Source organism: Panthera pardus, unplaced genomic scaffold (assembly GCF_024362965.1).
Source record: "Panthera pardus isolate Hobbes unplaced genomic scaffold, ASM2436296v1 HiC_scaffold_12, whole genome shotgun sequence".
NCBI classification, from domain to species: Eukaryota; Metazoa; Chordata; class Mammalia; order Carnivora; family Felidae; genus Panthera; species Panthera pardus.
Genome location: NW_026526677.1, coordinates 54,570,907 through 54,586,653, shown reverse-complemented (window position 1 = coordinate 54,586,653; position 15,747 = coordinate 54,570,907). Strand labels below are relative to the sequence as shown.

General features: G+C 36.9%; 1 protein-coding gene across 1 annotated transcript; it reads left to right on the top strand.

Annotated features, from left to right (window-relative positions):
• Positions 1-6,810: 6,810 nt before the first annotated feature.
• LOC109267021 (olfactory receptor 51L1-like) lies at positions 6,811-7,773 on the top strand. The gene has a single exon (XM_019449531.2). The coding sequence runs from the start codon at positions 6,811-6,813 to the stop codon at positions 7,771-7,773; it is 963 nt and encodes a 320-aa protein (XP_019305076.2).
• The last annotated feature ends 7,974 nt before the right edge of the window (positions 7,774-15,747 follow it).

Genomic DNA, 15,747 nt, shown 5'->3' with positions numbered 1-15,747 from the left:
CTGATAAGGGTGAGCCCATGAAATGCTAGGCCCTTACCCTTGACCCCAATAAAAGAAGAACCCAAGGCCCACATGTAGGAGTGGGCTCTATCCCCTCCCCCAACTTGAAAAATCATAAAGATGTGTAATGAGTAACTTTTAGTTAACAAATATCTAAAATATACATTTTTAGATTAACATAGCTTATAAAAATAGGCAAAGGGAGAAATAGAAAATCCAAGTAGCCCTACAAATGTTTAAAAAGGTAATCTATAATTACATTTCTTCACAAGTAGTTTCAAACTTGAAGAAAACTTGAGAAAATAAATCACTTGATAATAGAGACACAGAGATTTACAGAGCACAAGATTTCAGCTGATATGATAGCCTTTGAAACCACACAAAAAGGAGTACAAATATTAACTCTGCTACCTAAAAGCTGATCTGCTTTAAGCAAGTCATTTAATACTGAAAAGCCTCTGTTTCTTTCTGTAGTTAAGGAAATTAATAATATTCATATATTTGATAGTAATGGAGATGGAAACTGAGGACTGGGTTTGGTAACAGTAAATCAAGATTGATAAGAGCTGTTTTACAATTATCATTACATTCACACAGACACAAAAATTGAAGCAGAAACAAAGACCCATAGACACTGAGAGAAGATGATTCAAACACCAGGCTTTATTGAACATAAAGTTCCCAGACCTGGAATTACCTATGCAATGAGGAAGACACAAAGTGAATGGATGTCATTGCATGACTTGCCCTGCAGGAGCCCATCCTCTGGTAACCACACAGACACCTGCTGCACTGGCCCCCAAGGACAGGGTTTACAAGGCACTGCCTCTCTCCTCCTATTTCCACCAGTTCTTGCAGATAAACCAAAGAGAATAAAGCGACTCTGTGAAGAGAGGGGAAATAGGATAGAAAATAGATGGGGCAATAAGGGGTATTCATTACTTCTGACTCACCCCCAAAACTCTAGATTCCTGCCTCTACATCAATTCCTCCTGACAAGTGATCTTAATCAAATTTCTTTCTTCTTCCAAGGACTGCTACTCCCTTTCTTCTTCCAAGGACTGCTACTCCCTAAACATGATACCATCCAGTCGTTGTCCTTGCAAACACAGGCTCAATAAGTCAAATTGGCTTGCCTTCTCCTATACTCTGAAAACATACCAGGTCTTTCTAGGGCAATAGAATTTCCACTGGTGCTCCTGTGGAGAATTGTAGCTGTGTCCCCATCCTTATCTTCTTCATGGCTGTGAAAGACACCATGTTTAATTGATACTTCTCTGCCTTGGCAATATTTGGCATTAAGGAGTGGTGAAAGAGAGGGTGTAAGGACTGTGCCAACCATGATCTTGGCCTACTACCAGGTTCACAATTTAATTAAACTTTAGCCTGGTGGCAAGATGTGATAGAAGCCATAGGTCTGGTTGGTCTTTCTCAAAACTGACAAAGAAGAAAATATGAGTGTCTTTTAATTGTTCTATTGAAACTATACTTTAAAACTACCTCTGGGTAGCCATTTAATAAAGAAATCATGCCAACCATATGAAAAATCATCCAGTTGGAAAAAAAAAATTCCTAAATTATTTTCAAACTCTGCTATAATTTTATAGCAAAACATGACGAAAACATTGTAAGTAAGGAAAATTTCAGGGCATTCTCACTGATGAACATAGATGTAAAAATCCTAAATAAAATATTAACAAATTAAACCTGGCAATAGATAAAGGATGGTAGGAGCATCTGCGTGGCTCAGATTGGTTGGTTAAGTGTCCAACTCTTGATTTTGGCTCAGGTCATAATCTTATGGTGAATTCCAGACCGTAGTCAGGCTCTGTGCTGCCTGGAGCCTGCTTGGGATTCTCTGTCTTTCTCTTTCTCTGCTATAATACTTACCAAAAGCATAACATATAGATTTATTTTATAATAGGCCTTCAATAATTGCATGAGTTTCACAAGTTTTTATATGATCCCCAATTTCCATCCTTAACACCTGTTATTTGATTTTTGTTTTTACTGTAGGCCTAAAGCCCACCCAACAACCCTGCTCTGTGGTCCCAGGTGTGCCATGTAATTTACAGGTCCAATAAATAATAAGCCATTTTTTTCTTCAAAGTTTCCTAATGGTTCTTGCTGAGGGTATCTTGCAGTCATCATAAGAATCACAAAGGGTCAAACACAGCATTAGTTACCAATAATAGGCTGAGACCAGCACAACATCAATAAATATAATAACAGATATAAAAATTGGAAATAAGGGAGAAAGAAGCTAGCATTATTTATGATGTTGTGATTGGTACCAAGTAAGGCCTAAAGATTATACAGATTATGTATTATAAAGAAAAGTAAGCTTAGCAGTTTCTCAGACAAAAGACCAAAAATAAATCGATCTTTATGTATCAGTACCGAAGATTTAGAAAAAGTGCTATTTTAATTTATAAATGCTATTCATATTAGCGTGAATTAATATCAAATACTTAGGAATAAATATAATGTAAGATATATAATAGCTATTATTTTAAAAGTTTATAACCATATTGAGAAAAAATAAAGATTTGATTAACTGAGGTCTGTGTTCTTGGATTGAAAGACCTGGTAACCTAAAAATTTAAATTCTCCCAAAATTGATCTGCAGATTTCATACATTCACAATGAAAGTCACAACATATATCTTTGTGGAAATTGATAAGCTGCCTATAAAATTTATAAGTAAATGCAGACAGGTGGATAGCCAAGGTATAAGCTAAGAAAAGGAATGTATTGGGAAGCCATGCTCCAGGCTAAGCACAGTGGCAGTAATGATGAACCAGGTAATGATTTTTGCCTTTTCAGAATTTAGTATGGAGATGTGAACCCTGCTATTGCTTAATAAGTGATTATCAAGTACATAACTGATGAATATCCTGTTCAGTGAGAAGCTGCAAATACCTTGTAACAGAGGGGTCTCTCTGCATTTAATTACCACAGCTCTGTATGGATGCCCCTAATGAAGCTGCAGTTTCAGTATTCTTCTGGGTTAGAGTAGTTATCATGCATTCATTCTCATGCTCATTCCAAAAGATAAAACTGTTAACAGTTTAAGGAAAGGACTGGGAATGGTGGGTAGAGGTAGGGACTCATAATCATATGGGTCATAATCATATACTCTTGGCACAGCTGTGGTTAAAGGTTGATTATATTAATTTCACCTCCAGGGACCCATCAGACTCTGACACCAATCCCCAGTTTTCTATCCTAAGATAAATCAGGAGTGTTTATAGAAAGGTGGAAGTATTCAAGCCTTACTACTCATGGAATCAAAAGTTTTCAGGACCTGAGTTTCATGGAGTATCAAAACTGGGCCATTTGTAATCAGGATATGTGTGACCTTCAGATAGAGATGGGAGCTCTTCTCAGGGGAGGGATGAATCAAAGACAGCCAGAACTAAAAGCAGAGAAATGAGAAGACAGGGGCAATGAAAAGACTGGGGGAAAAAAGAAAGTTACATGGTGAAAGGGCACAAATTTAGGTGAAACAAAATAGAAGAAAATGGCAGCAAGGAACAGATTAGACAGGATAAAAATGTTTAGAAAGTAAATTAAGTGGCAAAGAGAGAGAGATAGCCATGGAGATAGAAACAGAGGATATGACTTTACTTACAATGTAGGAAAGTTTAGGCAGAGAAAGACCCAATGAAACTGGATACTTTGGGAAACTGGCCACTGATTGCATGATTAAGCATTCATATTGATGTAACTGCCTTATGTGTAAATTTCAGGTAAGTGTCCATTTTTAACTTACAAATAAACAGCTAGTAGATTTTGGCACAGTGTATGTTACTACACAAAAGCTAAAGAGAGTAAAATCATTAGGACAATGCACGGTTTATGCAGGAGGATAAAGTAGGTGTCATTTTCTTTAGAAGTAAACAATTTGAAATGTATGAAATATAGAATTGTGGTAATATCATAATGTCTTTTTTCAACAATTTTAAGATAGGCTAGTCAGTGGGCAGAAGGCAGTTTTTGAGGACTACAGGTAAGACCACAGAGATAAAATGGTGTCCTTACCCTCAGTGGCTCTTCCTTCATTCCTTGGAATATGTGAGTGTGTGATGGAAGTCTTTTTATGCTCTGCCCTTGAAACGTCTTGACATCCGTCTTAGCCTCTTCTGACCATTTCTTTTTCAATTAGCAATGATTAAATGATGTTAAAATAAATCAAGAGCCCTGTAGAATCATTGCTAATGACATGGAGTCATAGGAAAATGAACAAAGGACAACCATAAAGGGATGAGAAAACGTGAAAGATATGACAGATGCTCAGTGAGAGAGAAGGACAAGAAAGACCACAAATAGGGATATTCCTGTCTGCTCCAGCTTTAAATCCATGAACAGTCCTGCAGCTGATTTTCTAAACCTTGCAATCTGAATTTAGAAGGCTCAGATCAGGGAGGAAGACATGTCTGAAAACCAGAGACCTACTTTATTTTCTGTAACTTCTCTGAGAATTAAGGAAAATGTGATTTATATCAAGGTTGAAAAATAAAGCATAGGCTAATTTCCTGGCATGGGGTAAAGCAAACTACTTTTCTTTTTTGGCCACAGCACAACCTCTTTGTGTGTGAGCACACCCTCTTGCATTATATACTTCATTGTTAATGTCTGGAGTATTTTCATGAGCTGAGCTTTAGAACAGAAATTAGAACAAACGTTTCTGAGTGATGAAGAAGAAAAAAGAAAGCCACCCAGGAACTTTAGTAGATTTTGAAGACTAGAGAGAACAATGTTGCTTGGGGGTAAAGAAAAAGAAATGCCTGGAACTCATATTCTGCCTGGTCCATGAAGAGCAGGGAGAGTTGCTGACTGCTTTCTTCAGGATAAGGTCCCCAGTAAAAGCTCAGTTTGGAACGCTTGGGACTGGAGAAGAGGACTAGGGAGGTGCCCCACTCCCAGAGGATGGGATGCCTGGACTTGGAGGAAAAAGGAGAAAATGACAAATCTGTCTTCTTACAGATAGCTTCATATTTCCTTCTGTTTCTCAGCTGTAGATTCTAACCTAAAATCTTCTCTGGAATGACAGATTGTTCAGTCTGAGAACTTTCAGCATTCACACTATAAAATGGGGATCAGAATCAGTCAAGAGGGGAAAATTTAAAAAAAAAGTTTTTATGAAATAAAACAGAGACAGTAAAAGGTCAATGCTGGACAGATGGAGCCAATGAACAATCTGGGGCTACTTTTGGAAAGATCTTTACTTCAGGCCAGAGCTAAAATCTGTGTTAGACGTTTAAGAGTTCAAGACTATGTGTCTCTAAGGAAGAATGAGGGAGATGCTGAGATATTGCAGGAGAGATCTGACTTTAAAACGTGGGGTAAATGAAGAATTTTCTCAAGGACAGTCAATGGCATTAGACAGGCTTAAAATAAGGACCCAGAGAACTAAAGGGGCAGAGAATCTCATAGGGTGTAGCTGTGCCCAATGCCATCAACCCGGGGAATACCAAGGCCAGTATCAGCAGAGGCAATTACAGTGAAGATTTTTCAGGGAAAGGAAAACCAGACATTAGAACTCTATTTTGAAAAAGGAAAAAGACATTGGTTGTTTCTAAAGGGCACTGATGGCAGATGCTAAGGGCTACACTTCTGGGGTTGCTGTGGATTCATGGAGGTAGGTGCAAATGGGTCATAAAATTGGAAAAACTAATATTTAGGTTTAAATTTTTAAAATAATTTATTTTATTTTATTTTTAATGTTTATTTGTTGAGAAAGAGAGAGCACAAGAGGGGGAGGAGCAGAGAGAGAGAGAGAGAGAGAGAGAGAGAGAGAGAGAGAGAATCCCAAGCAGTCTCCACGCTGTCAGTGTGAAGCCTGATGCCAGGCTTGAATCCATGAACCATGAGATCATGACCTGAGCTGATATCAAGAGTCAGATGCTTAACTAGCTGGGCTACCCAGGTGCCCCTAGGTTGAATATTTTTAAAAATGTGATTATAAGCATCATTTTGAGAAAAAAAAAGCAAGAAAGGATAAACATAAATGAAGTGGATATTACCCATTATTACTGATAGATGTCTGATTTAAACATATGGTTTTAATTTTATTTTGTGGGCAGGCATAACTTTAATAGTCAAATTGTTACTATTATGATATATTTATCATAATAAATATCTTCCCCACTACTGTGAGGAGTTTAGATTAAGGAAGAATTGCTATATTAAACAGCTAAAAGATATGCAAGTGTGCTAGGATTATGGACTTGACTCTTTATCATTTCCCCTTTTTATATAATGTGGTATTTACTTTTTTAATATTAAAATATTAGATATGCTCAATTTTTAAATATTATAAAGTATTTAATAAAAAATAAATATGAAAGGAAATTATGTTGAGTCCCTGGATACAATTCAGTTGCTCTGAATGAAGAGATAGCCTAGAAACAACAAATGATTAACTCAAGAACATCACTGACAGGAAGCTTATGCAAATCCATAGACATTTACTCTCACTTTTCTCTATTTTCATTTTTATGACGTTTGGTAAAGATGTCTTCTTTTCCTCTTTTGCTGTTTCTATTTTTAGTGTCCTCGGGGCAAATTCATCAGAGTTCTTGTCAGAGATGACCAGATGACCAGTGTGTGGTACACATTTTTGTTCTGGAATTTAGTGCTCTTTGCTACTCGGAACTGTTTCTTATGTAGGACCCATAAGAGGTACCTCCTTCCTTTCTCTGTAAGGTTAGAGGAAAGATATGTTGTATACAGATTGCACTGCTTATGTTCACAAGGGATAACTTTGAGGGATAAAAAAGGATAACAGAAAAGATTCTTCACTGTATGCCAAGGTTCACCATGGTGGTCTGGAATAACAATAACACCATGGAGCCTATATTTATTCTGAGGGGATTTCATGGATTGGAGTGTGTCTATTCTTGGATCTCAGTCCCATTCTGTCTTGCATACTTGGTAGCATTTATTGGTAATGTTACCATCCTCTCTGTCATTTGGATAGAGTCATCACTCCATCAGCCCATGTACTACTTCCTTTCCATCTTGGCACTGACTGACCTAGGTATGTCTATGTCCACACTTCCCACCATGCTTGCTGTGTTATGGCTGGATGCTCGGGAGATCCAGGCAAGTGCTTGCTATGCTCAGCTCTTTTTCATCCACACATTCACATTCCTGGAGTCTTCGGTGCTACTGGCCATGGCCTTTGACCGTTTTGTTGCTATCTGCCGTCCACTGCACTACACTACCATCCTTAACAACAGTGTAATAGGCAAGATTGGTTTGGCCTGCTTGCTAAGAAGCATGGGAGTTGTACTTCCTACACCTTTGCTACTGAGACATTATCACTACTGCCATGACAATGCCCTTTCCCATACCTTCTGTTTGCACCAAGACATTCTGAAATTATCCTGTTCAGATGCAAGGATCAGCAGTATCTATGGCCTGTGTGTAGTTATTACCACACTTGGTGTGGATTCAGTCTGCATACTTCTTTCTTATATCCTGATTCTGAATGCTGTGCTGCGGATTGCATCTCATGAAGAGCGGCTGAAGGCACTCAACACATGCATATCCCATATCTGTGTTGTGCTCATGTTCTTTGTGCCAGTAATTGGGGTGTCAATGGTCCATCGCTTTGGGAAACATCTGTCTCCAAGAATTCACATCATCATGGCCGATATTTACCTGCTTTCCCCCCCAGTGCTTAACCCTATTGTCTATAGCATCAAGACAAAGCAGATTCGTCTAAGAATTCTCCGCAGGTTTGGACTGCGGAGGGGGCATTAAATAACCTCTATCCTCAAGTTTTCCCATTAAAAAATCTTGGGGCAGCTATCTGAGTAGAAGAGAAGTAAAATATTTGGAGTGTGATCATCTGATTAAATCTATAATTCTTTCACTTTCTAGATATGTGATCTCAGTTAATCATTAACCCTTGTTTTCATAGCCAAATTGAGATAAGAATGTTCTTTTATATCCCCCAAATAATTATGAGATGTATAAGAGACAATGTGTCTAAAAAGATTCTTTTGAAAAATATACAATTTTGTTAATATTATTAAATTATTGGTATGAATGACAATAATAGCAATAAGTTTCTTTATAAAATATAGCTGTTTATATAGTTTCTCATGTTTATGAACCAGAAATCAATATCTGTCTCTGATCTGTCTATATTGTGTTTCTCATGCCAAAGTTTCATACTTATTTATAAAAAGATTTCTGACTTCTTGGGGGCAAGTTTGGAACTTGAGTTTTTGACCAGACTTTGAACTGCTACTGTGGCCATTGGCTATAGACCAGTTTTCACCTCATCATTGGGCAGTAATGTTTCTTTTCTCTCCTGGCCATATCTGTCACCAGATAGATCTATCAGCTTTTTTCTATTTATCAGCAAATACTGAAGCAGACACATGTGAATTGCTCTAGAAAGCCTGACCATCTAAACATCTGACAAGTGTGTAGATTCCCTGTTCAATAGCATGGAATTTCATGTCTGAATCAGTGAGAGGGTTGGGACTTGTGCAAAGTAACCATCCTTATCTTTTAATAAGGTTTTCTCCTCTTGTTCTCCATGTCTGTGTAGATTTTCAATAGCATCGTCTTTCTCAGTTTCATTATTGCCAATAACCCATTACTTATTTTTCTCCTTCACTGGTAAGATTTATACATATGCCTTCATTGGTGATATTTTAGTATTTAATACATATTCACTTTCTTCTCAGCTGTTCTGAAAACTTTTTGAGCATGGGGTCACTGCTACACTAACACATCTCTCTGGGGCTGGTCTCTCCAACCAGCGTGAGTACTCATAAAATAGTTCTAAGTGTAAAATTATATTGCCTATTCACTCATCCAAGAAAAATATACTGAGAAACATGAAATACCTCTTGTGGCAGTTATTTCTTTCAATACTGTGGATATATAAAATATGCATGATCTTAATGTTAAATAATTAATATTTAATAGTGGAGACATATATGTAAAAGGATATGTTAGTAGTTAACAGATGCTGTCACTGAAATAAATAAATAGTGTAATTTTGTTATTAAAGATTGGACTGAAGTATTTGACACTTTAGTTGTGCCTTGTGGTTCAAATTAATCCTTACTAGCTGGACTAGGTATGAAAGAAAGTGGTATGCTAAAGTTAACTTCTCTAGTTTATGAACGCCAATTGTACAATATCTTATTCCAAATCCATGTTCTGTAAAACACTGGGAGTTTGAAACTGGTCATGATGGAAATATTTACACAACAGAAATAGGCAAACAGTACATACCTGGGCTTTAAAAAGTTTCCTAGAGAGTTGGTTGTTAAGCATTTACCAGCATACCTCTGGGTATGGTACTCCAGGAAGGGGAGGTAGCATGAAGAAAAACAAAGACTGTAGACAGAGCATGTGTTAGTAATATACTCCCATCTCCAGGAGAAAGTTGAGACCTGCCCAAACTCTTTCACATTATCTCAAAAGAGAAATGACTCTGGGGGCACCTGGGTGGCTCAGTCGGTTAAGTGTCTGACTCTTGATCTCGGCTCAGGTCATGATCTCATGGTTCGTGTGTTTGAGCCCCACATCAGGGTTTGGGATTTTCTCTCTCTCTCTCTCTCTCTCACTCTCTCTCTCAAAATAAATAAACTTTAAAAAAAAAGAAGAGAAAGGACTCTGAAATGGGTTGTAATGGACATGAACACAAACTGCCCAGATCCCACTTCGGTGAAGGATTTGTAGCCGCAGCTGCTGGAAGTGTTGTCAGGAGAGAGTCTTGGACTTTCAGCCCCTTCAAGGATTGTCTCCATTGCAGATATGACCTATCTAACCACAGTGATAGGCAGAAATGCCTGACCCTACGGCCCAATGCAAAACAATTCACTCGTACAACTTTTACTTCCAGCACTCTCCGTGGTATTGAACAAAGGTGGCATCAGACCCGACTCACAGCTCAATTTCTCCTGGCAAACCAACTTCCATCCCATCTATTATTAAGATGCTTATCCTGAGGACTCTCCATATGATACATATTGCACACTAAATTTTACCTCAAAGTCTGCTTTTGTAGAGAATCCTGGGATTCTCCCAGAAAACCTGTGACAAAGATGAAATAAAATTCTCAGAGACATCCTTTTGCAAGCAGGTGGAGTAAAGTAAGAGGATGTAGCAATGATTTTTGACTCTAAAGTCTTAAGTAGAAAGCCAAACTCAGTGTGTGAGCCTGGGAGAAGGGAAATAATTCTTATTCTTGTACTCCTAAGCATTGAGTATATGCACAGACAGAAAATGGTTGTGGAAGCTCTCACTTGGATAAATTGATAATAGGAACTGAATATTTAGCTTATTTGTGTCAAAAATTTTAAATGACATTAGGTCAAATGTCTAATTCAAATGATAATTTCTTAAAAAGTCAACCCCTAATTTTTTTTCCCTAGCCTCTGTTGTTGTTGTTTTTTTTTTAATATTTATTTATTTTTGAGAGAGAGACAGAGACAGAGACAGAGAGACAGAGCAGGAGTGAGGAGGGACAGAGAAAGACACATAGAATCGGAAGGAGGCTCCGGGCTCTGAACTGTCAGCACAGAGCCTGACGTGGGGCTTGAACTTACGAGCTGTGAGATCATGACCTGAGCGGAAGTCAGATGCTTAACTGACTGAGCCACCCAGGTGCCCCCAGCCTCTGTTTTTTGGGTTAAAAAAATAATGTTAGGTTTTGCCTGTGGATTTTGGAGTAACTAATCTACACTGGCATAAGATGTGAGATTTATTCTGTGGAAATACTGAACCAGAAAATCTCTGGGCTCAGGGACATGAAATGAAGTCACAAAAGCAGAGAGATCATATTTTCTTTCTATATATTATTAAATTTATTTAATTATTAATTATTAATTTTTTACATTATTAAAATTTCCATGATATTAACTTTCTATATTTTATTAATTTTAACTTTTTTATATTATTCATTTTCTATATAATTTATTTCTTTTAAATCTTGGATTGTCAGTTGTCTGTACTTACCGTAGAATATTTGTCCATTCACCTAAGGAAGGACATCCTGATTGGCTTCAAAGTTTTGGCAGTTAATAAAATTGCTATAAACATCTGTGTGCATGTTTTTGTGTGGACATAATATTGAACTTTGGGTAAATACCAAAGAGCATGATTGTTGTCTTGTATGGCAAGAGATTGCCAAAATGTCTTCTAAAGTGGCTGTACCATTTTGCATTCCCACTGGCAGTGAATGAGAGTTCCTATTGCTTCACTTCCTTGTCAGCATTTGATATTGTTGACGTTCCAGATTCTGGCCCTTCTAATAGATGTGTAGTCTCATCACTATTTTAATTTTAATTTTTCTGATGACGTGTGATGTACAGCATGTTACATATACTTATTTGCTATCTGTATATCTTACTTGACAAAGTGTCTGTTAAGGTCTTTGCCCCACTTTTTAATTGGGTTGTTTGTTTTCTTATTGTCGTATTTTACGAGTTCTTTGTGTGTTTTGGACAACTGTCCTTTTCCAGATGTGTCTTTGCAAATATTTCTTGGTCAATGGCTTGTCTTCTCATTCTCTGGACACTATCTTTCATAGAGAAGAAATTTTCATTTCAATAAAATCCAATTTATCAATTATTTCTTTCATGGATTGGGATTTTGATGTCATGTCTAAAAATCATTGCCACAGCCAAGGTCATGTACCTTTTCTTATATTATCTTCTAGGAGTTCTATAGCTTAGCCTCAGCCATGTCTAATGTACTAAAAAGCCCTTCAAGGCATTCTCCTTTCCTATCACAGTGCTTCTGATCTCTAGCATTTCTTTTTGGTTCTTTCTTAGTATCTGCCTTTCTCTGCTTAGGTATTCCATCTGTTCTTGCATGCTGTCTACTTTACTCATTAGAGCCTTTAGCATGTTAATCATAGGGATGTTAAATTCCTGGTCTGCTAATTCCACCATCACTGTCATGCCTACTTCTGATGCTTGCTCTGTCTCTTCAAATGATATTTTTAGCATTTTAGTATGCTTCACACACACACACACACACACACACACACACACACACACACCAGCCCCCAATAGCTGGACATGATGTATCAGGTAAAAGGAACGGCTTTAAATGGGGCTTTATTAATGTCTGATAAGGTACGGGGGAGGGGAAACATCCTATAGTTTCAATCTTTTGGTGAGCCTATGCCTCTGGAATTTGAACTTCATAAGTGTTTCTCACTTTTGTTTTGTCGTTTTGTTTTAATTCTCCTCTCTTAGACAAAACAGGATGGCTAGAGTGGACTGTGGGTGGGTATATCCTTCTCCCACATGGAAGGCTAGAGGGGCCTGGAGTTGGCTTTTTTTTTCTCCCTATGGTCATTTAGGTGCTAATACCATACCAGGTTAGGCTCTGATTAACTAGTTTCTCCTGAGGCCTTGTTAAAAGGAACAGAGTGCCATGACATGTTTCAAAATGGTTCCTTTCCCCCTCTCCTTGCTAGGAGCATGAGGGGATTTTTCTCAGATGTTTACTGTGGGAGCTTTGAAAAGCTCCTGGAGGCAAATATCACAATATCTTACCCCTCCCTCACCCTGCCATTGTTGGGTCCCCCTGGGTTTTTTTTAACCCTCAGACTTGTCTACACCGAGACTCCAGCAACCTGTTAATTTAGTTCAAATTTTCCTACCTTAATGGTGGTTCCCACAGCCATCTTGCTTATGAGCCTCTACTCTGTACTCCCTGTAATACAGGGAGCCAACTCCCTGTATTCCCTGAGTCTCCACTCTTGGGGGTGGTAATGTGCCCCATGTCCTTTCCTTTCTCATGGATCCAAGAAGAGGAGATGTTGATTTTCAGTCTGCTCAGTTTATCCTCATTGTTACGACAGAGTGATGACTCTGAGCTCCTCACATGAAAAACCGGAAACTGGACCTCAGGTTTATTGTTTTTAAAACCAGATCAAGGAAATTCTCATGTTTTTAGCTTAATGTTTTAATAAGCATTGTCAGTATTAAATTTAGTCGAATATATTTTCCTTATCAATCTAGATTATCACATGATTTATTCCTTATATTCACTATATTACATATATACTATATTCACTATATTTCATATATACTATATTCACTATGTTACATATATACCATATTCACTATATTACATGTATACTATATTCACTTGTATATACTACATGTATATAAATCACTGTGTGATTTTTGCATGTAAAACATCTTTGATGCTTGAATTAAATGCACGAAAAGGAGGAAATCATTTGTTATTCCAGACTGATGTAGAAAAATATTTGATTAAATTTAATACTGATTATGTATTTTCATAAAAATCCAATAGGATCATGGACTGTGTGTGTATGTGTGTGCACACACAATTACTGGATTATATTTGATGATATTTTGTTTTGGATTAAATCAATTTTAAAGGATATTTTGGTCTTTAATATTTATTTTCTGTGATGTCATTTTCTGGTTATGGAATACAGGTTACACTTGCCTCATAAAAAATCATTAAGAAGTGATCCTTTTTATATTCTCTAGAAACACAGGTGTAGCATTTCTGTTATTTTTCTTTTCTGTTTTGGGCTATTCATTAAAGATGCCTTCTGGCTCTGGGGTTTTCTCTCTATAAAACTTTCAAATAGGGGTTTCAAGAAAGACATAAATTCCTGATAATCTGCAGAACATTAGTTTCAGATGGAAATTTCTCAGCCATTGTCTCTCAAATATTGGTTCTGTGACATTCTCTTTTCTCATGTATCTTCACCATATCTTGGAATCTTTGACTGTCTCACATGTCAATTATTCTCTGTTATGTATGTCTGTTTTCATTGTAATCTTTTTTTCCTTTTGGTGCCACACTTTAGGTATTTGCAGAAGGTTATTTCAGTGAATGCTTGATCAAGATACCAAATAAAGTGCCTTGAGGAAAGAAGTTATGATTTCTCTTTCCCACTGCTCTGAACCTGGTGTCTATATTATGTCTCAATAAAGTGATTCAGAAAAGAAAATGTTACCCAAGAGCCAATAAGATGGGGTTAAGAAATGCTCAGTATTAGGATATAAAATTCAAATACTTTCCCATCTAATAACTGGTTTTCATTAACTTGCACATCTTAAGCCACACCACTCTCCATTGTCAGTTTTCACACATCCTCTACATGGGCTCTTTGAATCAGGTTCAATGAAGATCTTGTGTTTCTGTGAATATACCATGTGTTAGGAAAATGAAAGCTTCCCAGATTTCCCAACACAAGCACATACAGATGTGCGCGCACACACACACACACACACACACACACACACACACACGTACACATACTATTATCCTAATTCTACTTATAATATTAATTAATAGCAAGAAAATTTTAAGTCTGGATGATATTAAATTAGACAACAAATCTATCAACCCTTCTACTTAAATACACTAAATATTTTTCTTTGGTAAAGAACCTCACTGTGAAATGAGGCATTGCGCCATTTACTCCCCCCATCAGCTCAGTCAACAAAGTCTATAAAATTTTATTTCAGAGAAAGATGAGTGTGACTATTGGATTATATGGTAAAGATTTGTGATAAATAATGAGATTGAGATTTGGGAGAATGGTGTAGCCTGGAAAACTGGGACTATGGAATTAGTGATTAATCTTCAAGAGGAAAGAGTGAATAGTGCAACTCATCATTTAAACTAAATTATCATTGAGTTAGATGCAGGTGAAAAGAAATTGAAAAATATCATTAAGCAGATTATCAACTGTTTTTTAATTCATATTATCCTTAGATATTTCACCTTTCCAGAAAAAAACAATCTTATTAATATTTTATGACTAATAAAATATCAAGAGAGCAGAAACCCAAAAGCCAAACTTATCTGATACAATGTATATTTTAGAATGCCAACATGTTAATATATGAAATGCAACTTTTCTAAACTGGATGCATACCTCCCAAAGGGAAGACAGTTTTCCTTCTGATAATAAATATATATGTAAATCCAAATTGTGGTTAAAAGGCACTCTAATACTCATTAGATCACATCCAGACAAATTATCCTTATGACTTAATTATTTGATAGCTACAAAATTTGATGTACCCTTTGAAGAGTCTTTGAAAGAAGTTTCATCTCAGGGCACAAAATAAAGGATCACAGAAATGGTAGCCTGGCAGAATACTAAGAATAATTAATTTAATAGCAATTATATATCAAAGGAACAGGCAGTAAATTTTTGATTATCTGTTATTGAGTATTCAATATGTTCTAAATGCTATATATGTTAACTCATTGAACATTTAGAAAAAACATAGGAGATAGAAAAAAATATTACAAACTCCTTGTATACATAAGGAAACAGGGGCAAAAATGGCTAAGTAATGTCCCCTAGGTTACATAGTCCGTAAGTGCTGGAACTGGGATTCAAAGATAAGGACCTCTGGATCTCCAATCCATGACCTTTCCTGTCATGGTTCTGGAGCCTGTGCTCTTTGCCTTTATGTCACCTTGAGACTTACACACAGAATTGATTTTTAGTTTAGTTTTGTTGCCCCTCTTTTCTTCCACCTGCCTCCTGCTTAAAACAGGGGTTTTCAATGTTGGCACTATTGACATTGGACATTCTTTGTTTTTAAAGCCTGTCCTGCTCATCGAAGGATGTTTTGAAGCATCCCCTAGCATCTACAAGCTAGATATCATTAACATTTCCACAGTTTTGACCCCTAAAAAATCCCCCAGACATTGTCAAATATTCCCTGTTAGGAAAAAATTCCTTCTTGT